At 40.7% G+C, this 21,445-nt stretch overlaps 2 protein-coding genes across 2 annotated transcripts; both read left to right on the forward strand.

Moving 5' to 3' along the window:
* LOC110398751 (cytochrome P450 2J6-like) lies at window positions 277-9,157 on the forward strand. Its single transcript, XM_021396675.1, has 9 exons — window positions 277-475; window positions 817-979; window positions 1,355-1,504; window positions 1,943-2,103; window positions 2,805-2,981; window positions 3,541-3,682; window positions 4,681-4,868; window positions 5,238-5,379; window positions 5,730-9,157. The coding sequence occupies exons 1-9, from the start codon at window positions 302-304 to the stop codon at window positions 5,906-5,908; spliced, it is 1,476 nt and encodes a 491-aa protein (XP_021252350.1). The 5' UTR covers window positions 277-301; the 3' UTR covers window positions 5,909-9,157.
* Window positions 10,009-20,150, forward strand: LOC110398752 (cytochrome P450 2J6-like). The gene is made up of 9 exons (XM_021396676.1): window positions 10,009-10,237; window positions 10,968-11,130; window positions 12,241-12,390; window positions 13,442-13,602; window positions 14,629-14,805; window positions 15,733-15,874; window positions 17,661-17,848; window positions 18,523-18,664; window positions 19,490-20,150. The coding sequence occupies exons 1-9, from the start codon at window positions 10,067-10,069 to the stop codon at window positions 19,666-19,668; spliced, it is 1,473 nt and encodes a 490-aa protein (XP_021252351.1). The 5' UTR covers window positions 10,009-10,066; the 3' UTR covers window positions 19,669-20,150.

Below are 21,445 nucleotides of genomic sequence, written 5' to 3' on the forward strand. Positions count from 1 at the left end.
CATTGGGCAGGGATTTTTGTCACCGTGGTCTCAGCATATAATTAACTGCATTTGGTACCCCTTGAAGGATCAACACTTGATGGATTTGTGGGTGTAATGTAGTGGAGCAATGCCATGTGTGCATAAAAGCAACATGTCGTTCTCTGGGATCAGAAGGTAAAGGAAAGTGTTAAAGATGGAAGAACAAAGACGCGAACGTTTTCATCTTGGGGAGGTACCAGCAGAACAAGATAAATGGATCTGCCCTCTCCTTACGTAGCAGTTTTGCAGAGACAAGATCGCCGTGTAAGTCAGAAGTGAAATGTTAACAGTGAGTGTGGCGGTGCTTGTATGTTTGGCAGCCTCTCTGCTGCTCGTGCAGTTCCTGGGAATGCAGTGGAAGCGAAGACAGCTTCCTCCCGGACCAGCTCCATTCCCCCTCTTTGGGAATCTGCTGCAGATGAACTTCCGAATTCATCACGACCTCCTTAACAAGGTATGTATGTATTTTCAGGCAACTCGTTGGTAGACTCATCAGCTGGCTGAAGAATGAAGATGAGTTTTTGTTAAAATAGTTCTCTTTTGAATGGTAGGGAGGGATTTATTCTCAATTGTATAAATGTGAAAATCAGTGGAGATCAGTTAAATGTAGAATCATAGAGCCATAGAACCATTTGAGTTGGAAGGGCCCCTCAAGGGCCATCTGGTCCAACTCCTTGCAATGAACAGAGACACTACAGCTCCATCAGGTGCTCAGGGCCCTCTCCAGCCTGACCTTGCTGGATTCTAATGTGCCAGTTCTCACTGGTGTTGTTGTGATGCTGTTTTGTTCTACAGATGGCCAACATGTATGGTAATATCTTCACCTTATGGCTTGCAAACACACCTGTAATTGTCCTACAAGGGTACCAGGCAGTGAAGGAGGGGATGACTGCCCATGCTGAAGAGGTTGCTGGAAGGCCATTAAACAGAGCCTTCAAGTTGATGACTAGTGGAAACGGTAACTATTATTTTCACAGACCTTTCTGATAAATTCTATCCATGGTTTTGAAACCTGAGTTAGAGCCACAGAGTGCCTAATGTACAGTGGAATGTAGGTTAATATTTTCATGGGGTTTTATGAAAATATTCATAAATCTCTTTTCAGGTTCTCTTGGAACAATAATGGCAGAATACAGCTATGGTAAGAATTTTTATGCAGGAGGTAAATGGCAAGACTAGAAGGAAGGAGAAAGGAAAGGGAAAGAGGAATGCTACAGGACTGCTGGCAAAACCTGAGAAAGATTAGCACGACAGAGAAACATCTTTAAAACATTAAAAGTATCAATTCATTCATTCATAAATCACTAACAGCATTAATTCATTATGATCCTAGGTCTTATGTTCTCTAACGGTCACATCTGGAAGCAACAGCGGCGCTTTGGACTCATAACAATGAGGAAAATGGGAGTAGGGAAGCAAGGCCAGGAGTATCAGATCCAGGAGGAAGCCCGTCACCTGGTGCAATACCTGCAGAACACAAAAGGTATGTGCCTCTATCCTTTTTTACTACCAATTATAGCCAAATGCAATGCCAAGGTTCTCTAGAAGGGGTATGTTTTCCTTATTACCTTTACAAATTCCATTTCCACTGGCCGTCTTGCTGTTCCCTTTAATCAACAAAAATGTTTTGGGTGTCTGATCTTACTTTTACTCATATCTTTTGCTGACAAATTGCAGTTTTCCATCTCATAATGTAATCAACACGAAAGGAATTTGGTAAAATGTTATGAGGTGTTCATAAGCCATGGAGATGTCAAGGACATGGTCAGTGGGCACGGTGGGGATGGGTTGGGGTTGGACTTGGTGATCTTGGAGGTCTTTTCCAACCCTAATGATTCAATGATTCTATTTCTCCATCTCTCTGCTCAGAGGGGAAAAGCAGAATTGATGTTAATGGTGAAACTGCTCACTGTGTTCACAGGAAGACCTCTGGACCCCACTGTGCCTGTTACACACGCTGTTTCCAATGTGATTTGTGCTCTGATTTTGGGACACCGCTTTTCCATAGAAGATAAAAGATTTCTCTGCTTGGTTGAAGCTATGGATGATATATCAAAATTTTTTAACAGCATCTCGTTTTATGTGAGGATAAGGATTTCTTATATTATTTTATACACAGATAATGAAAAGGCAACTGGCTGGTTTTATAACAAAAATGAATACCGGTGCACCTAGAGGTACTGAAGTACACATCAGAACTGTATCTCTAGATGACCCATTCAAAACTGATGTTTTGCCCCCACTGAAGGCAGCAGCTCCCACTGTAACATCTGGTTCACTGGACAGAACAATTTGCTGTCATGTTTCTGCATGAGATTGTGTCTACAGATGTGAAAGCAGTGGGACGGACCGCCTGAAATCAGGGCACTTATACCATTAACCGTTTACAGATAGGACACATAATGCTACATAGAGGCAAGAAGTCATGTTACCAGTGTATGTGGCTGGCACTCGGCAGGTTTTGCACCTTGCATGATTTTTCACCATCTCTCACTAAAAACACCGTAACTCATTTCTTAGCTAATCTGAGGGTTAATTTGATACTTTTGGTTAAAAATAGATTAAAAAAAAAATAAGAATACTTACGGTTTCTCTCCCAGAAACAGGACTAAAAAAGCCTTTAATGGATTACAGGGTAGGCATTATCCTTTTGACGTAACAGTGAAGATACAGTCATTAGAGTCCTTCATTCCCTTCTTCCACTACATACAGGCCTGTATTAGGATTCAAATTTAGTTTGCTGATGTCAGTAACACCACATATCTAAATTACTTCTTTTACAGGTCCATGATCAGCTTCCCTGGATTGGAACTCATTTTCTAACACCGTGTAAGAAGGCTTTTGCTGGCAGAGATATTATGAGGGCTCTATTAGGAGAGGAAATTGAAAGCCACAAAGAAAAAGGAAAAATCAATGAAAATCAAGATTTTATTTATTACTATTTGGATCAGATGGCTAAAGTGAGTATCTCGGAGCTTCTCTTAGGTCCCATTGACAAATGGGAATTTTAAGTACTTCTTGAATTAAAATGGTGTCTAATAGCAATTAAGGAAATATAAAATTTCTCCCTAGAAAAGCTTATAGTTGAATGAATTAGAGAAAAAAAACAAAAGCTGAAACCATGGGATGGGAGGAGGAGGATGAAGTAATAATATGAGTAGGTTTGCAGGTAAACTTCCTGTAAGCACAATAATAGATCTACATATGGTTAAGATACATCTAAGAATGCAAATTGTAGTGGGATTTGCAGCAAGAGTGGAAAGCATGAGTGACTGCATAAATTTGTCATGGCTGACAAACAACATGAGCACGTGGGCTGAATAAATTTGCAAATATACTGGGGAATATTAGAAAATGCCTTCATATTATTAAAGAAGTGGTTTTTTTTTTAGCTCTTTAGGTTTTTGTTTTATTTTTTTTCCATTTTGGATAGTATCAGTGAACATTTCTGTGATACATGAAGGTGCTTGGCTTCACTTTTTTGTGTCTTAACTTGCTGTTTTCCATTCATGTTTGCAGTCTAAAGAAGATGCTGATGCTACCTATGACAAGGCCAATTTGATGCAGAGTATTTTTGACCTTCTTCTGGCTGGCACAGAAACGACAGCCACCACTTTGCGTTGGGCATTGCTCTACATGGCGGCTTATCCCGATGTTCAAGGTAAGCACACGCCATTTTGCAGCTTCTTAGAAATTACACGCATTCAAATAGTAGTAGAGCTAGTTAAAGAACAGCAGAGAAACGAATGAGTAGAGCATGAATCAGGTGAACTGCATGTGTCTGTTTCTTCATATATAGAATCATAGAACCATTAAGGTTGGAAAAGACTGCTAAGATCATCTAGGCCGACCATCGACCCATCACCACCATGTCCACTAACCCATGTCTCTCAGTGCCACAGTATCTTTTCTAAGAATATCCTTCTTTCCTTAACATACAGAGTAGACCTTTCAGGTTTCAATTCTGGGAGACCCTCTCAGAATTCAGGGTATGATCCATCTGATCAATTGGAGAAGTCCGCTCTAGGATGAGATATAATGCCCCCCTGCCCCTCCACTTGCAATTGATCAGACTTTCAGTGAGCACGTGATGGGGTCTTTGACCCGTGACTCCTGCTGCTCGATGTGCTCCTCAGTACTTTGCAGCAGGAGGAGACTGGTGGGGGAAAACTGTAAAGGTAATAAAAAGAAGGGATTTCCCATTGTTGTTAACTAATGGCTCTACAAAAGACCTAAAATTTGAGACTTGAGTGTATATGCTGAATGCTCACAACACGGTCTGTCAGCCTCTCTAAGTTTCCTGATGCATGGAATCAATCTAATTGCAATTATCAAGGCTGTGGTATTAATCAGACCATTTCAGAGCAGAAATTACTTTTTCAATTCATTTCTGTGTGATTCTGAGTGAAGACTGATCCTTGTTCAGTTTCTTCATTCTTCCTTGACCATTCTCTTCATAAGAGATTAATATTTCACTTAGCTCATCCACATGGGAAGTTTAATTTCTTTTTTTTAGTATCTTTTTCGTCTTATTGGGTACAATTATAACTGTAAAAAAAAAAAATGGGTATAATTATGACCATGAAAAAGCAATAGGAAAAAGGATGACTGTAGGGCTTACAGATTGTTGTGCATTTAAAGATAACTATTTCTTTCCAGAGAAAGTCCATAAGGAGCTGGATGCTGTCCTGGGCTCTTCCCATTTAATTTGCTATGCAGACAGAAAAAACTTGCCGTACACAAATGCTGTAATTCACGAGATCCAGAGATACAGTAATATTGTCTTAATTGCACTTCCCAGATATACTGTGAAGGACACGGAGCTGCTGGGATTTCCTATTCCAAAGGTACTGAACAAACATGCTGCATGTTTTCTGCTTGAAAACCTTGGAAATATGAAATTATTTTCACATTGCAAGATTCTAAATGTGGTATCTTGCAAGTGTCATAATGAATCTGAAATATTTTCAAGTTTTGTAACTGAAAGGTGCATTAGGGTTGGTTCTAGATATTCTCCCATCATTGCTTTTCCTTTAGCTGCATTTTCATCCCTTTTTTATGGATCTGCTCAAAGCAATGTTAGCATTGCAGAAATCACGGAGTAACAAAGGAAAAGTTAAATCGTTACTCATTCCTTCACTGAAAAGCCAAAAATACAACAGCAATAGGAAAAGTAAAACCAATGCACTTTAATAAATATACTTCTTTTTTTTCAGGACACCATCGTTCTGGTAAATATTGACTCTGTTCTGTCTGATCCTGAAAAATGGGAAACACCCGATCAGTTCAACCCAGGACACTTTCTTGATAAAGACGGAAACTTTGTACACAGAGAAGCGTTCTTACCATTCTCAATAGGTAAACGCACTGAACAGGGACTGATTTTTTCCATGTGATAGTAACTTAAGATCCACTCATTCCTCAGCGTGAAATGGGGAGGCAGCTGTACCTACAAAGAGGTATAGAAATGCATTACAGTATTTTAAAGAACTCCAGGAAGAGAGAAGCCCAATTGCAAGTGGAAAAGATTGAAAGAGAAGGAATGACATACAGAGGCCACTTTCTTGGAAAAGATCTGGTTTCTTTTCGAGTAGAGACCCAGTTATCACAACAATAGCAGCAAAACTTGTAATGCTAACAAGTGCAGAGCTAGAAAGGTAGGTTCGATATAAATCCTTTGGCCAATTGCCTTTTCTGTCTTTTCCCAGGGCACCGTGCATGCATGGGAGAGCAGCTGGCAAGGCTGGAGCTCTTCATCATCTTCTGCACCCTGTTGCAGGCGTTCACCTTCACCCTGCCAGACGGAGTGAAAGAAGTCAACACCAAGTTTGTTTTTTCAAGTACGATGAAGCCACCTCCGCACCAGCTCTGTGCCATTCCTCGGTAGGAAATGGTGCCATACAGACTCAGGGAAGACTTAACTCTGCGTAATTCTGCATATGGATTCCTCATATCACATCTTAAGATTTTTGCTTTCCTCATGATTTGGTCAGTTATTACACTGAAAAATTCTTTTCGGACAATTGCATCCTGAGGATTTTATCTACAAAAAGTCAATATTTTGTTCTTGTTTTCAACACTTGGTGTATTTGTCCCAATGTGTAGTAAATAAAGATACAAAGGGAAGAATTAGAATTGGGCCTTATTTATTAGAACAGCATCAAGAGAGGAAGAACTTGAATCAAGGTCTATAAATTAGAACTATCTGTGCATTCTTTCTCATAAACCCCAGTTGCATTTATGGTGATGGGTGTAAAGGTCTTTTGATCCGTCTCCAGATATTATTGTACAGAGGAGTTAGAAGAAGATCTTGGGGGACGCTTAGTGAAGAGGCAGATGATATGGTCTGAGATAACAATTACATTGTTGAAGTTGGAGGTGAGGGAGTTACTGTCCCTGGAGGTGTTCAAGAACCATGGAAATGCGTCACTGAGGGCCATGGGTTAGTGGGCAGTACTGGTGATAGGCGGACAGTTGGACTGGATGACCTTGGAGGTCTTTTCCACCCTTAATGATTCTATGATTTCCTTAGACCAATCAGGTCTGTAGTTGTGCAACCAGGCGTCAAGAGAGTTGAGGGTTTCACTTGCTGAAACAGGAGTATTTCTGCCCTTTGAGAAAGGAGTAATGGGTTCATCAGCCAGATGTGATGACCTTTTTGTAACGCAAGCAAGGAGCAGGGACTGGAAGATGAGCAGCAGCAAGCAGACTCTAAATGTTGACAAATTGTTCTTTCTTTATGAACCCAGTGGTTGACAGCAACATGAGAACATGTATTTTTCATGATTGGTAGTCATCTGGTGTTGTTCACTCCAGATCCTTCAGTAATGTATTCAACTTCATTTATTCTTTTCAGTTCTTTAATGGATTCTTTGTCACAGTTAGCTGACTTGGCACCTATCAGCATAAATTAGCATATCACTGCCAACAGAAGATTTACCACTGCTGAAGATTTCTTGAAGCCCTTTATGATCATTGTACTTAAGTACTTGGTAAATATAGATATTCAACATTTTGTTCAGTTACTGACATTTAACAAGGGACTTTTTTTTTTTTTTTTGAGAGGATTGAAAGTGTTTTTTCCAGTGGCACATTGAAAGTGGTTACTGTATGCCAGCATTTCAGGGGTGAGTTTTATACACTGGTTAGCAGACAGTGCCATTTGTAGTCCTTGCAACCTTCCCCATTTTCTCATTTATCCCGATTTTTCACTCTTTGTTTCTGTGCTTGAGTGTCAAGTGGTCCTTTGACAAATTGTGAGGGGTCATTAGAGAATTGGACTCGATGATCTTGTGGGTCTCCTCCAACTTCAGATGTTCCTTGACTCTATGAGAATTAATGAGGTTTTTTTTTCAGATTCTCTTCAATGTGCCTTGGATGTTTGAGCCTTATGGATGTGAGTAGATTACAAAACATTCCTAGGTAAGATGGAAGGTAATCCTGCAGTGCCACCTAATATGAGATAAAAACGTATCTGCATACTCTTACACTGTAGTAATCCATGGTAAGTGCCTCCTTAGGCTCTCTAGGGAAAACATTACAGAGTGTGACATTCAGCTTTGAATATGCTTGCTATGCAAGCTGTGTGTTGTGCCTACAAAGGAAATTCTGTTTTTTCTTTGGTCTTCTAACGCAGCTGCTTACTAGTTCAGCCCTTCTACATCCAGTGTGCTTTCTTACACCCATGTTTTCAACTCCCTTGCACACATCTCCATTAATTTTCTTGCACACACGCTGCCCTCCATCTCCTGTAAGTTTTTCTTTGGATGCCTTCCAAGCCTGTGCTGTCCGCTCTTCTTTCCTCACTGAAATCTTTCCCCTTATTCTTATCTCTCTCCCATCTGTTGGATGGATATGTTTGTCTTTATATATTCCTCATTCTGGTGTCTTCCATTTTTCTATTTGTCTTGTATCCTGTTTCTGCTTTTACTGCCCTTCCTACATTACGGAGTTGTTTGTCTTACCATATTCTTATACAGTTTCTTAAGTTACCTGCGAAATAGCTGTAGTTATGTTCCCTAACAATACAGCTTTGTATGCATTAAGCCAAAGAGTAGATAATGGCAGCATGAATTGCAGCCTCCTCACTCCCACAAGCAGAAGAGACAGAGGAATAATAACATCTTTGGAGAAAGTAGCTTGGGGCTTTGTCTGAGAGCAGCAAAACAATACCACTTTGAAAAAGGAGTGGTTGTCTAAAAGCCTAAGGAAAAAAAAATAACGAACTGACAATGTGGATATCAGCACGGGTAAATGCCAACTCTTCCTTTCTCTTTTCCTATGCTTGCTTAAGCCTCGGCAGGAAAGAGGTGATAGTTGTGGAGCTCCTGTTGTGACCCATAGAATTTATGTCCCAACATTCCCAGATTCTTTCTTGTGAAAATACATTTAGTTTTGGAGAATGTAATCTGCATTAGAACATCACTGTTCCTCCACACAAAGCAGAAATTACACAACCCTTGTTTATTGCTTCTTGAACCCCTACCCATGCTCCCAGGATCTTCCATGTCCCTGATGTAGGATCAAGGCCCTACAGCCATTGCGTCATCACTGAGATCACTGGGGAGATCGGTTGCATTAGGAGGGTTTTGGCTGCAATGTCTGGATTCCTCTGAAAGGCTTCTGAAAGTTGGATTGGGCACTGCTTGACCCACGACCACTGATCACAGAATCACAGAATTTTTAAGGTTGGAAAAGACCTCTAGGACCACCCAGTCCAACCATCTACCTACCACCAATATTGTCCACTAAACTGTGCTGTTTTTATTGATAATTTTTATTGTTTGATGACAGCGGCCTAAGGAGCTGGACCATCCTAGTGAAATATGTTTTCTCATGTTTCAGAGATTCACAGTGGAAAATCCAAAGATGCTGAAACAGGTAGTTCTTGAGCCTGGAGTAAAAAGTATTGTTGAGAGAGTTAAATTAGAAATGATTGCCTTGAAAAATAAGCTTGTTATTACAAACAAATAAAGCTTTTGTAGAAGCACAGAAACAGCCCTTCCTTGGTTAATATGCATTCCTTCATTATTCTTTATTGCTAATGAAGCGCAGTGGTTGGAAGCTAATGGATGCGGAGGTCTGGGAACTGTGGGGTGGCAGCCTCCAGGCCATTCTCTCTGGGTACACCCACTGCATGTCCCAGAGCCACAAATCCCATGAAGCCGTTTTTGTCCCGAAGAAAGTGCAGCTGAAAGAAGCAAGCTGATGCACAAGTCTTGCAGCTTTCAGGGCTGGATTGCAGGCATGTAAAGCTCTCCTGGTAACAGCTTTCTACTTCCTGCATACATTGAGGCTTGGCAAAGAGCTTTCCTTCATACCACCTTTATTCTCCACTTACCAAGAATGGCACATGCGTGTTCCAACTGGTTCACAAAGAGAGGTCTTTAGCTCTGGCTGTAGCTCAAGATTCCTAATAGGTTCACTATGCATGCTGAGCATTAAAAACCGGTATATTTATTTTATGATAAATGTGAGCTTTTAACTTTCATCAGCCCTGCCATTACCCTTAATCAGTGGCTTTCCTGGATGTAGGTATAAATAAAACACGTACAAAACATTTCAGAAACTCCAAGATTTAGTATCCACTTACTCTTGCATGCTTAATTTGTATGTATGGTTATTGCTTCTCTAAAAGCATTCATGAAGTATTTGTATGAGCACGCACATCCACAATTGGTTCAGAAAATTAGTTGGAGAGCTTGCATGTGAATACGTGTATTTACATTGCTTGGAGAATCTTGGCCACAGGTTAAGAACCTTGGAAGCAGCTAAGATCCTACAAAACCCGTGATCCATATTTGATAACCAGAACCTGAATGAAAAGAAGGAGAGGAATAAGCACCTAAATACGCTTCAGCTTGAAAATGTAATGGGTGGGTCAGGAACAGAGTGGTTGATAATGAAGAGGGAGGGTTAGGGGCGTGGAATAGTTATTATGTGAAATTCAAACTCTTACGAAAAAAACAACTGGTTGAGCAACCAGCCTTCATAGCTTCAACAGACTGTTTTCAATAACGAGAATCCAGTAAAAGCAACGGTTGCGATGTTGTCCATAAGTCAAGTTATGATAGCATTGGTTGTCTTCCTTTTGGTTATGCAGTTTTTAAAGTTGCAACGAGCACGGAGATCCCTTCCTCCTGGACCGATCCCTCTCCCCGTTCTTGGCACCTTGCTGCAGCTGAACTTCCAGCTCAATCGTGACCTCCTCATGAAGGTATTTACTTTCAGATAATCTCCTAACAGCTTAAAAGTCTTTGCAATTTGTCTTTTCTCGTGTTATTTGTGTGAAAACCATTCTGATGCTCCAGCCTCTCCCTTTTTAACCCTGAGTTTGACAACCTCATGTGAAACATAATATCCTTCAGGATTAAATACCTTTAGGGATAACATATCAGGTTTGAAGTCATGGAAAAGAAATGCGCTTTAAAGAGTGACTTTCACAGCATGAGCTTTTAGCTTTCTGAGCATTGGTGCTCTCTAAGTTAACAGGTGAACAGCTGCTGAAGATATGCTCTGTGTGTGTGTGCTTGTGGTATCGATGGGATCTAAAAACAACCCACAACACTTCTGTTAGTGGTGGAAACCCTCCTGAAATAAATTCTGGAACATATCTTTTGGATAGAAAAGATCCTCTATCATGTGAACAGCAGAAGATGAGACTCTTGTGAACTGAGCCTTGGTTTGTACACAAATAAAACTCACTTGATATCTGTTGGCATAAATCTGTGGCTCTGAATAGCTGGCAGACTCAGCTGTTTCCAACAGTGAATGCTGGAAAAGACATTCATACCTTCTCATAGATAATTGTAGTCATGGAGAAGATGCAGAACATCATTCCAGGTTAGGGCTGGTCCTGTAATTAGCATAAAAACAGGTTCATCTTCTGTTTGTTTGCGGTGTTTGGGATTTCAGCTGTGCTTTGCTGGCTTCTCTCCCATCTACAGCTGGCAAAAACTCATGGCAATGTGTTCACCTTGTGGTTTGGATGGGCCCCGGTGATCATACTGAATGGATTCCAAGCAGTGAAGGATGGTATGACCACGCATCCTGAAGATGTGTCTGGGAGGCTGGTGTCTCCTTTCTTCAGAGCTATGGCCAAAGGAAAAGGTGCGATTATTTTTTGCACAGAAACATTATCTTTACAATTGCAGCTCTTTTGTAGCTTGTACCCACCCCCAACAGCACCACAGTGGCAGGGTTTGTCTGAGCGATGACTTCCTCTCACCTCACTGTAGGTTCCATACTCCCCAACCACACTGGAAATTTCCAAGCTCCTGATTTTCTTCTTCGTATCATTATTATCTCAGGCCTGTACCTAGCCTGGCTAACTAATCTGAGTTTGATCCAGCATTGATGAAGACCATAGTTAAGCCACTTCACAGCTCTGAGTTTTTCCTATTTGTCACGAAAAATGCAGCATAGGTGTATGTCTGTGAATTGTTTAGGACTTTACCTATTGTAATTGTAATACACTGAGGTCTCCAAGCAGATGCAATCTTAAGAGTCTTGCAGAATGTTTCCTGACAGGCTTCTACATCTCCACTTGCAGCAACGCTGTGATATTTAGGAATGAGAGCATTCTTTCAGGTGAAGGAATGCTGTAGCTGCTGGTATTACTGAAAACCATTCAGAAAATCAAAAAGTAGATCTGCAGAAGTTTCTGTGGGGTGTTACTATCTCAGCATGAGATGTTTACAAGTTACCTGACCTATCTAATCGGTGGCAGTGACCTGTTCAGCCAAAGCTTCTCCCCAGGCACAGGCTGTCTCTCTTTGTGGACTTGTGAGTGTTGGACCTTTTCAGTCACTCCTCAGTTTTACTTTTACTCTCTGTGAATGATTTCTATGGGGAAGAGACCCGGTCTCGAATAGGGTTGCGCCACTGTTTGCTGTTTCCCATATAGAACTCAGTTCTCCACAGCAATGTATTTGTGCCACACCTAAGTCAGCAGCTGGTAGTGCTGCAGGAGGGGTGGTCTGCCTCTGCCAAAACCCAACCCATTAATTCCTTAGGGCTGGGTATAAGAGAATTTACTTTTTAACTGGGAAAAGCACTTACTGTCCAGATGAGTTTGGCCATTTTGGCTCTGCTCACATTCTTACATCTGCCACAGCTGTTTCTTTGTGCCTTTGTATTCATTGACAATGCCATATTTTCATTATACTCTTGTGCAGTAAATGTTAGCATGATAATGAATTCTTCCTTGCATGGACTCAGGGATTATGTTGGCCACTGGTCACACCTGGAAGCAGCAGAGGAGGTTTGCACTGAAGACTCTACGCAACCTGGGTCTGGGGAAGAGAGGTCTGGAACAACGAGTGCAGGAGGAGGCCCAGCACCTGGTGGAATTCTTTGCAAGTTTGAAAGGTATCTCTGACAAATACCAATTCATTTCTGTCACTGGTGTGATGTCTTTAATGCATCGCACTAAATCTTCTGTTCCATGAGTCATGTGGCATCTATGTAGAATGGATTGGAAACACAAGGAGTCCAGTCCTGAGTTTTTTTCAGACCCAATGGGAGACTCAGAATTAAACACTGTAGCACTATTTGCATGCACTCTGTAAGGCAGTGAGTACAATCTTGTTTCCATTACAACATTTTATCCTGATCAACCCAGTTAGGAGCATTTGAGTTGAATTTCCCAATACTGATTATTATGCAAAGCACAGTAAACCAGGACATGCTGTGGCATGTGTCAATTAAAAGTAATTAAATCCAACCCAATCTCTTGACTTAAGAACTAGGAGAGATGGAGTTGTGGCTACATATACAGGGAAAGAAAAAGACTCCTGAAGCTCAGAGCAATAAGCTACTAAGCAGAGTTGTGCCTTGGGTGTTGGACAGCTGCATCAGTACAGACGTAAATGCAGTTGTTTACACTCATTTTTCTGAAGCTGTGAAATTATTTTCTTATTAATTTTCTTATTGATTACACCATAGCTGTGAAAAATCAGTAGGATACTGATGGCAGCTTTTCAGTATATAAAAGGGGCTATGAGAAAGAGGGGGGTGGACTCTTGAGCAAGGTCTGTTGTGATAGGATGAGGGAAAATGGTTTCAAACCAAAAGAGGAGAGATTTAGGCTGGGTAGGAAGTTTTTTACAATAAGGCTGGTGAGGCACTGGCACAGGTTGCCCAGAGAGGCAGTGGATGCCCCGTCCTTGGAGACACACAAGGTCAGGCTGGACAGGGCTTTGAGCACCTGATGGAGCTGTAGTGTTCCTGTTCATTTCAGGGAGTTGGACCAGATGGCCTTTAAAGGTCCCTTCCAACTCAAAAGGTGATGATTCTACTACAGTTTTGTAAGAAGGTTGCTACTTCTCTGTGAAATGCAATGCTTGCTTGAAAGTTCTTTAGGTAACCTATGAAGCAAAATATGAGACATTCAGGGTGACCTTTATTGTTGTGGTTGCAGAGAAACCTCTGGATCCTTATTTCCCTCTCGTTCATTCCGTCTCCAATGTAATTTGTGCTGTTGTTTATGGACATCGCTTCTCCAGAGGGGATGAAAACTTCCATGAACTGATTAGAGCCACGGAGCATATCTTCAAATTTGGAGGCAGCTTTCTTCACCATGTAAGTAAGTGATCTGTTGTCCTTGGCTGAATAACACAGAAAGTGGGAAATGCAGATTCGAGAGGTGGCTGTTGGGCATAACTGCTCACCATTTGAAACTGTGTTCCATACAGCTGTGCTGGGCATCACACTGTCTTCAGATGGGATGGTAATGCACTACATACCAAGCTTCATCACTTCTTCTCATTGTCTTGCAATAAGGTAGTTTACTCTTAGGTCTTTCCAGCAAGATACAAGCTGATGGAATGCTCCTGGGTCATGTTTGGTACTCAGTTTTCAGCCTTCACGCCCAACAGATGGCTTGCATAGAGCATCATGATAAATGCTGACTGTCAGATCTAAAAGTGTGATTCACTGCCCCAGATGTAGACACAGTCTCTCTAATTTAGTCTCACTAATTTAGCACAGTCTCTCTAATTTAGCCAAGTGTAATTAGGAGAATACAAGATGAGCTCAATAAGGTGAAGACTGAGAAATCTGTGTAGTAGTTGTTTCAGGTTTTATTGAGGACTGTTTGAGAGCTATTTTGGTAGAGAGTGCTTTGGGGAACTACCCAGTTTGTACACCAGCCTTTGTAGGTGTCCTTTTTGGGGGGTTCACCAACTGCCTTTGCACCTCCTGGTGAGGACGGTTTTGTAATGCCTTTGCTTCTTCATTTCTGGGCATTCTCCACTGGAGGGCAGGATCTCACTTTTGTAATGCCTGAATACTGTTCATTCTAACTGAACAGGTTGAATAACTGAATAAATGGCTACAGTGCATTCTAATGGTAATCACTCTAATTTGGATATTGGCTGAAATTGAAGGCCTGTTTAACTCTGAATCTTACCTTTAACACAGCTAGAAATTATGCTGCATGCTGTTTCACAACTCGAAAGCATAAATGTACTCTTTCTTGGAATATTTCATTAATGACGAAAAAATCCCCACGCGCTAATATTGATATTAACTTTTCTTCTAAGTAGGTCTAAGTGCATTTTATAGTGATAGAGACTTTGTGGTACCTCTTGTATGTCACTCCCGCAGCTGTATGAAATCTTCCCCTGGCTGATGTGCCATCTCCCTGGTCCTCATAAGAAAGCATTGTCTTGCTACGACATTCTGAGTTCTTTCACAAGAAGAGAGATCAGAAAGCACAAGGAGAGAGAGATACCAGATGAACCGCAGGATTTCATTGACTTTTATCTAGCTCACATTGAAAAAGTAAGTGTGTGTTCTGCTTGGTCATACTTTAATGGGGTATAAGGTGAAAAAGACTCTTAAATCATCCATTCTGAGCCTTTTTATCACCATTTCTTACCCATCATAGACATCCCACTGTGAATCTAGTAACCTGAGACTTGCTAAATCCTTTATAATCCTAGAATCATAGAATCATTAAGGTTGGAAAAGACTTCCAAGATCACCAAGTCCAACCACCAACCCATCTCCACCACCCTCACCAAACCCTGTTCTCAAGTGCTGTATCGCCACAGTTCCTGAACACCTTATTGATATGCCACATGGTCTTATAATTCTTTCATTAAAGAAATGGACTGCATTTTTTCCTCAGTTAAGGAATTATTTGTGGCCTAAGTGAAAGAATATGGAATTTTGAAGCAGACCATGAGTGAGCTGGAAAGGAATTGGAGAGTCCCAATAGTGCAATGCTCTCTATATCTGTATATATACATAGACCAGGCTGGATGTCAGCCTACCTTTTAGTTCCTTGGATCCTCTTGCTTTATTTTCTTTTATGTCAGCACAATATTAACACATCTGGTCTTCCGAAACATTTAAGTACTTCTTAAGTTTGTCAGTGCTGTTATAAAATTTATGAAACCTGAATGTTGGTGGACCAGAAGTTGTTTTAGTGAGCTCTTTTGGGACGCTGCTGGGTGGAAATCATCCAAATTTGCTTATTAAAAAAACCAGAGTCGTCTGTAGTAGACATGTAGGGGCAGTATAAAAAGATAAGATGGTATTACAACAGGAGAAAACATCCTTCTCACTTTGCATTTTGCTCCATTGGCAAAAGAAGGTATAACCTTCCTAAATGTTGGTAACGAATTCTCCAGAAATTTAACAGTGTTCTTTCATGATCTCAGCATATACATAATAAACCTCTATTTTTTTCTTACTTTTTTGCAGTCTGGAGATGAACCCAAGTCTACATACAATGAAGAAAACATGGTTTATTCAATAAATGACCTTTTCTTGGGTGGGTCAGAGACAACAAGCACTACTTTGAACTGGGGCCTGCTCTATATGGTGGCATATCCAGATGTCCAAGGTAAGAAGAAGTGGATAAATGTATCGCATATACCTCTGATGAAGTAGAACAGCACAGACATAACATTTTGATGGATCTTGAATTGGGTCCTGTCTTAGAGAGCAGTAAACATGACTGATGGCTGAAAACAATAAACTATAAACTCATGTGTGATAGCAGGGATGCCACTTTTTGGGAACTTCAGTTTGGTTTTGTATTGGCCTGGTACGAGTGCTGGGGGCTATAGGGAATGCTGCCCTTCCATGTGCTCTGTGGGTCAGAGAAGTAAAGCTAACCAGCTAAAGGACAATTGGCAACTTCTTATTTTTGTCTATCAGTTCATTTCTGAGCCCAAGGTATCAGGGTGTCAATTTAATCTGAGGTTAAATTAACTCTATGACATATTTGAGTTTCTTGCAACAGACATTAATCCAGTTGGGAGGAGAATTTGATGGTTTATCTGTAAGTCTATACATAAGTCTATGTATATTTTAGTAGTTTATTTTTAAGTCTATCTTTTAAATATCACTCACTGACATAGAGCTCTAAATGAAAACCAGAGAATCCTCTCTTATGCTGGATAACAGAGAAGACATTGTTAGATAGCAGAATGTGTGCAAATACCCAGAGAAGAACAGGAATTTAAATGGATGAAAGAGATGAAGATAAGAAAATATTGCTTAACATGTAGCTGTCAGACAATAAGGTCTATTTAATCTCGTGTTATGGCATGGTTATTATCACCCTGTAATTAAGGTTGTGAAAGCGCTGACTCACCTAAATAATTTTTGTTATCTAAACATAACACCCTGCACATACTTGGGAAAGCAGGGTGTGTGCAGGATGATCCACGCTTAGCTTCTTGAGTCATGTGTTTCATCCAGACTCCTGTAAGCAACAGACACCAGTATGTCTATCCTCTATCAGCTGATGTCTTCTTTCTGAACCCATTCATAGCTTTGCCTGCATTGACACCCACTGACAATGTTAAGCAGCTCCATTATGTGCCATATGGAAAAGTTTTGTTTTTTTGCCTAATTGAAGTCTGTTCTCCTTCTCCAAACTACTGGTTCAGAGATGCTTTTTGGAGTTACCAAACATTGTGATGGGCTGCTGGCAGTTTCCAATCAGGTTTCACTGAATGAACACAAACAGATCAATAGAAAATGGACTTCCATGCATTTTAGTATTGCTTTAAAGGGCCTGGAAAAGACTAGAGATTTGTTGTAAATCTAAGGCAGTTTTATTATGTGTGTGCTGCCTCTCTTGAAATTTATGAAACAAAATTATGCTGCCAGCGCTTCTGGGCAGTAAGTAATTTAAATGGTACTACTCTTGACCAAAAAATAAGTGCCAAGAAGCTGGCATTCCTTCATTTAACATGACCTGCATACGACCCATTTTCTTTTAAAAGGGATTAGGCTTTTAAGGTACAGATTCACCTTGCTTGAATTCCATACAGCTATGACCGTATTGGTTCTAACTGGCTGTAAGTGCCCAAGGCACCTAGCCAAAAGGAAACACAGTAATAAATCAGTTATCTCTTGCACAGAAGCATAAGGCAATGCTTAGTTCTAAAATTCTAAGCAACAAATGTCTTTTTTAAATATAGCATCAAATAGCGTCAGACCCAGAAGAGTTCCTACAAGTTTTAGCTGTTGGAACACTTCATTGACTTCATTTTCTTTATAAAATTTGCCTACATTTTTGTATTAGTTTTGTTTCTGTCCTAGTAGTTCTAAACGGAAAATGTCTTTGAAAATGGTGATGTATTTTTCCACCTGAAATGGTGAATATTTCTCCATAGAGAAAGTGCAGAAGGAGCTGGATGCTGTTTTGGGTCCTTCCCAGACAATCTGCTATGAGGATCGGAGAAAACTGCCCTATACGAATGCTGTGGTTCATGAGATCCAGCGCTTCAGCAATATTATCTCTGTTGGCATGCCCAGGGTGTGTGTGAGGAACACAACATTGCTGGGATTTCCCCTCAAAAAGGTACCATTTCTCACAGTTGCTACAGGCCTTTCCTATATCAGTAGAACAAACTGTGGATTCGAATCTATTTGTACCGAGGTTTTCCCCTCAACAGGACTGGAGTTGGGTACCTCTGGGTCAGAGTTTCAATGAGAAAGAGGACAAGGAACCGTCTGTCCGGTTGTGATGAGTGATGCAGCTCTTGGGTGAGGGTCATCAATAGTGGAAGATGCCAAAGCGTGGAAGACGAGATCTGAGCCAAAGACAAAAACTTGGACATTGATCCTGTAGGATATCGTGGTTGATTTTGTGTTGATACAGCACTGGGACGATTTTGAACTGAATTTTTGTCTGCAAGAAGCCTGAAAAGATCAAGGGTAAAGCATTAAGGTTTGCAACTTGCTTTTGTCAAAGAGACTAAATCACAGAAACTTTTAATATTAGAAGTGAAAACGTTACAAGTAGTGTTAGTTTCCATTGACATGGCCACTTCCACTCTCAGGCTTGAACTGATGTTTTGAATCAAAACCACTTTACATTCCTCCCAGTTCTTCACTTTCTGCTGGGGAAAGAAACTTACCAACCCATAATACTGAACACTGAAAGCAAGCAATGTCTAGCACTGGTCTCACCTCTCAGATTCTGGTTGCAGAGGGAAGCTCATCAGCCATAATTAATGTTTTTTCTCCTTTCAGGGCAGCATCATTCTTCCAAATATTGCTTCTTCTTTGTATGACCCAGAGCACTGGGAAACACCTCGACAGTTCAACCCTGCTCATTTCTTAGATAAGGATGGAAACTTCACGAGCCAAGAAGCTTTCTTGCCATTCTCGATAGGTAAATTTACAGACACCACAAACATCAGTGGGTTGGGTTGGAACTGTAGAAGTATGACATCTATTAAAAACCTATTGGTCATCTATTTTAAGCCTCTTTGTGAAAAACAGTGACAAAATTAAAATTATTTTTGGTAACATTTCCCAATCCAGTTGTAAACAACTGTTCTACTGAACAAATAATAACGTGGAAAATCAGAGGCATACTGATAAATGTATGCATACTTGTTCTATACAAGTTCTATACAAACTTGTTCTATTTTCAGAAGGAAATTCTCTGCTAATGATTATGATTGTTCATTTGGGGCACACATTTCGACTCCAGGCATATATTTGGAAAGCACTTTCAAAACTTTCAAACGCTGATGCTTAATGCATAGAAAACTGGAGCATGATATCTTCTGGGAAGAACAATTCTTTATTCTTCATTTATATGATTAAACAAATTCCTTTCAAGTTGTTGGTCAGATAAAAGTAAGCTTTTTGACATAATTGAAGCAAAATTCAATGCAGAAGGGGGTGCTCAGGTGTCTACAGCTGGAGATAAGATTCTTTATAAAGGCAGAATAACAGAAAATTTTGTGTCATTGATTAGCTTAAGTCCTATAGAAATTCCAGATTCAGCAAAAATACCTTTGCTTTATAGAATCATAGAACCATTGAGGTTGGAAAAGACCACTAAGATCACCAAGTCCAACCACCAACCCATCCCTCCATGCAACTAACAGTGTCCCACAGTGGTTATTCTCACTTACGTGACAATGAATTTATCTTCTTTTGAGGTCAGAGTGATATACTCACCATCCTTGCCCTCTTCCTCCCACAGGGCACCGGGTGTGTTTGGGGGAGCATCTGGCAAGGACTGAGCTCTTCATTTTCTTTGCCAACCTGCTACAGGCATTCACCTTCCGGCTCCCTGAAGGAGTGACAAAGATCAACACTGAGCCCATTTTTGGGGGCACGCTGCAGCCCCACCCATACAAGGTTTGTGCCATCCCACGCTAGGCTGCGAGCATCACAGACCACCTACACAGCAACCTTGCTTTTGTGAATATATGGTCTCAAGATCATATCTACCAACTATATGGTCTCGAGACCATATCACTTTTTTTCTCCCTTGCTCAGAAAGTCCCTTTTGTCTACGTTAGATGTTTTTTTTTTTTTTGTCAAGCCCTGTTACATGCTCTTGAAGGTGATCTCCTTTTTTTGAACTTTTTCTTTCGATTGGGAGCCCACCATCGTACTCAGCCATGAAGACATCGTGCAGATGCTGTCTGGCCTGGCAGATTTAGAGACAATATCTGCTGAACAAATGATAACACTGACTGCAGTCTTCAAAAATTAAGTCATTATTGCTGAGCCATTCTACTGTCAAAAGCCATGGAGTTTGGAAAACCATGAGCGGAAAATTCTGCCTCTTTATATTACTGTCATTACTCATAACGTTTCAGTCAACTTTTTGCTGATGATCATTAATAAAAGATATGAAGGAGAAATATTAGCAACTCTTTTCATTTATGGATTATTTACAGTTCACTGTGATTTTCTAGATTTAGAAATTAGAGCTGATGGTAAATTGAAAATTATGCATGGAAGAGACAGAAGTGCTTTGTAATTGCCTCAGAAGTTCAGTGGTGTACCTGAAGCTACAAAGGCTTGTTACAGACACAAAATACTAGTCAAATCCAATGAAAGAGTCTGTAATAGCAGAAAAGGAGAAAAAAAAAGGTTGAGTAAAAATTTCACAGAATCATAGAATCACTAAGGTTGAAAAAGACCTCTAAGATCATCCAGTCCAACTCCAACCCATCCCGCCATGCCCACTGACCATGTTCCTCAGTGCCACATCTCCACATATCTTGAAAACCTCAGGTTTGTTTATGTCGTCTGAAAAAGACTTGTAAAATGTAAATGAACCTATCCTTCCTTAATATTCCTACTTCAGTGTGGGAGGATTGACAGCTGAACAGGCAATCATCTGCTGAATCAGTCACTAGATGTCGGCCACTGTGTGATGGAGATGAGTTTAGGCAGTCCACAGTGCATCACAAATTAAGATCTGCCTCATTATTTCTCGTTCAATAGCTGATGGGACATAGCATCAAAATAGAAAGGCACTTGATATTTAGCTGTTATTAAATTAAATGGCAGAATAACACTGGTGAAATATGGAAGACCACATTCTGACATTTCATTTGACTGAAAGCCGTGTGCCCTGTTAAAAACTGATGTCAAAGTCTCTATGGATTTGCGTGTCTGTGTGGATAGATAAGGTAAAGCAGAAAATGCTGTGATCTGGGGGCACTGGGGCTGTCATTGCTTCTTAAAAATGAAGCAGAAAACAGCAGTAGCATTGCAAGCATTAACGTCATTGCTGTGCAATGCTGTCACTGCTGATGGCCATGTGCTTCCCCAGATTTGCTTTCAAAAGAGAAGCTCAGAAATAGGCTGAGATGAAAATGGAACGGCACAATGCAAAGCAGCAGGCATAGCTACTGCTTGGCTGGGCACAAGGCACTTCAGAGTGCATGAGTGTGGTATTCGCATGAGGCTGTGCTGATGTCTATCTGTGGCAGGAGGTGCTCACTGGGGGTTTTAGTTCCTTAGTACGCAGGTGCCCAGGAGAGGGCACTCAATATCGGAGAAAACACTTTCTCAGAGGTAAGATTAAGAAAAATGGGTCACGGTGCAGAGATCTTGCAGTCCTCTTTTTTACCTGGTGAGGATAGGAAAATAGGATTCTAAGGAAAGGAGAAAGGTAAGGAAAAAATTAAAGCCTTTC

Source organism: Numida meleagris, chromosome 4, assembly GCF_002078875.1.
Source record: "Numida meleagris isolate 19003 breed g44 Domestic line chromosome 4, NumMel1.0, whole genome shotgun sequence".
Taxonomy (NCBI): Eukaryota; Metazoa; Chordata; class Aves; order Galliformes; family Numididae; genus Numida; species Numida meleagris.

What these genes read in the sequence shown, in the direction of transcription:
- LOC110398751 (XM_021396675.1), top strand. Translation starts at nt 302, where the DNA reads ATGTTAACAGTGAGTGTGGCGGTGCTTGTATGTTTGGCAGCCTCTCTG. An exon ending in GTTGATGACTAGTGGAAACG is followed by an intron (nt 980 to 1,354) that starts GTAACTATTATT and finishes TTATGATCCTAG; the next exon opens with GTCTTATGTTCTCTAACGGT. An exon ending in TGGGATTTCCTATTCCAAAG is followed by an intron (nt 4,869 to 5,237) that starts GTACTGAACAAA and finishes CTTTTTTTTCAG; the next exon opens with GACACCATCGTTCTGGTAAA.
- LOC110398752 (XM_021396676.1), top strand. Translation starts at nt 10,067, where the DNA reads ATGTTGTCCATAAGTCAAGTTATGATAGCATTGGTTGTCTTCCTTTTG. An exon ending in ATCGTGACCTCCTCATGAAG is followed by an intron (nt 10,238 to 10,967) that starts GTATTTACTTTC and finishes TCCCATCTACAG; the next exon opens with CTGGCAAAAACTCATGGCAA. An exon ending in TTTCTTGCCATTCTCGATAG is followed by an intron (nt 18,665 to 19,489) that starts GTAAATTTACAG and finishes TTCCTCCCACAG; the next exon opens with GGCACCGGGTGTGTTTGGGG.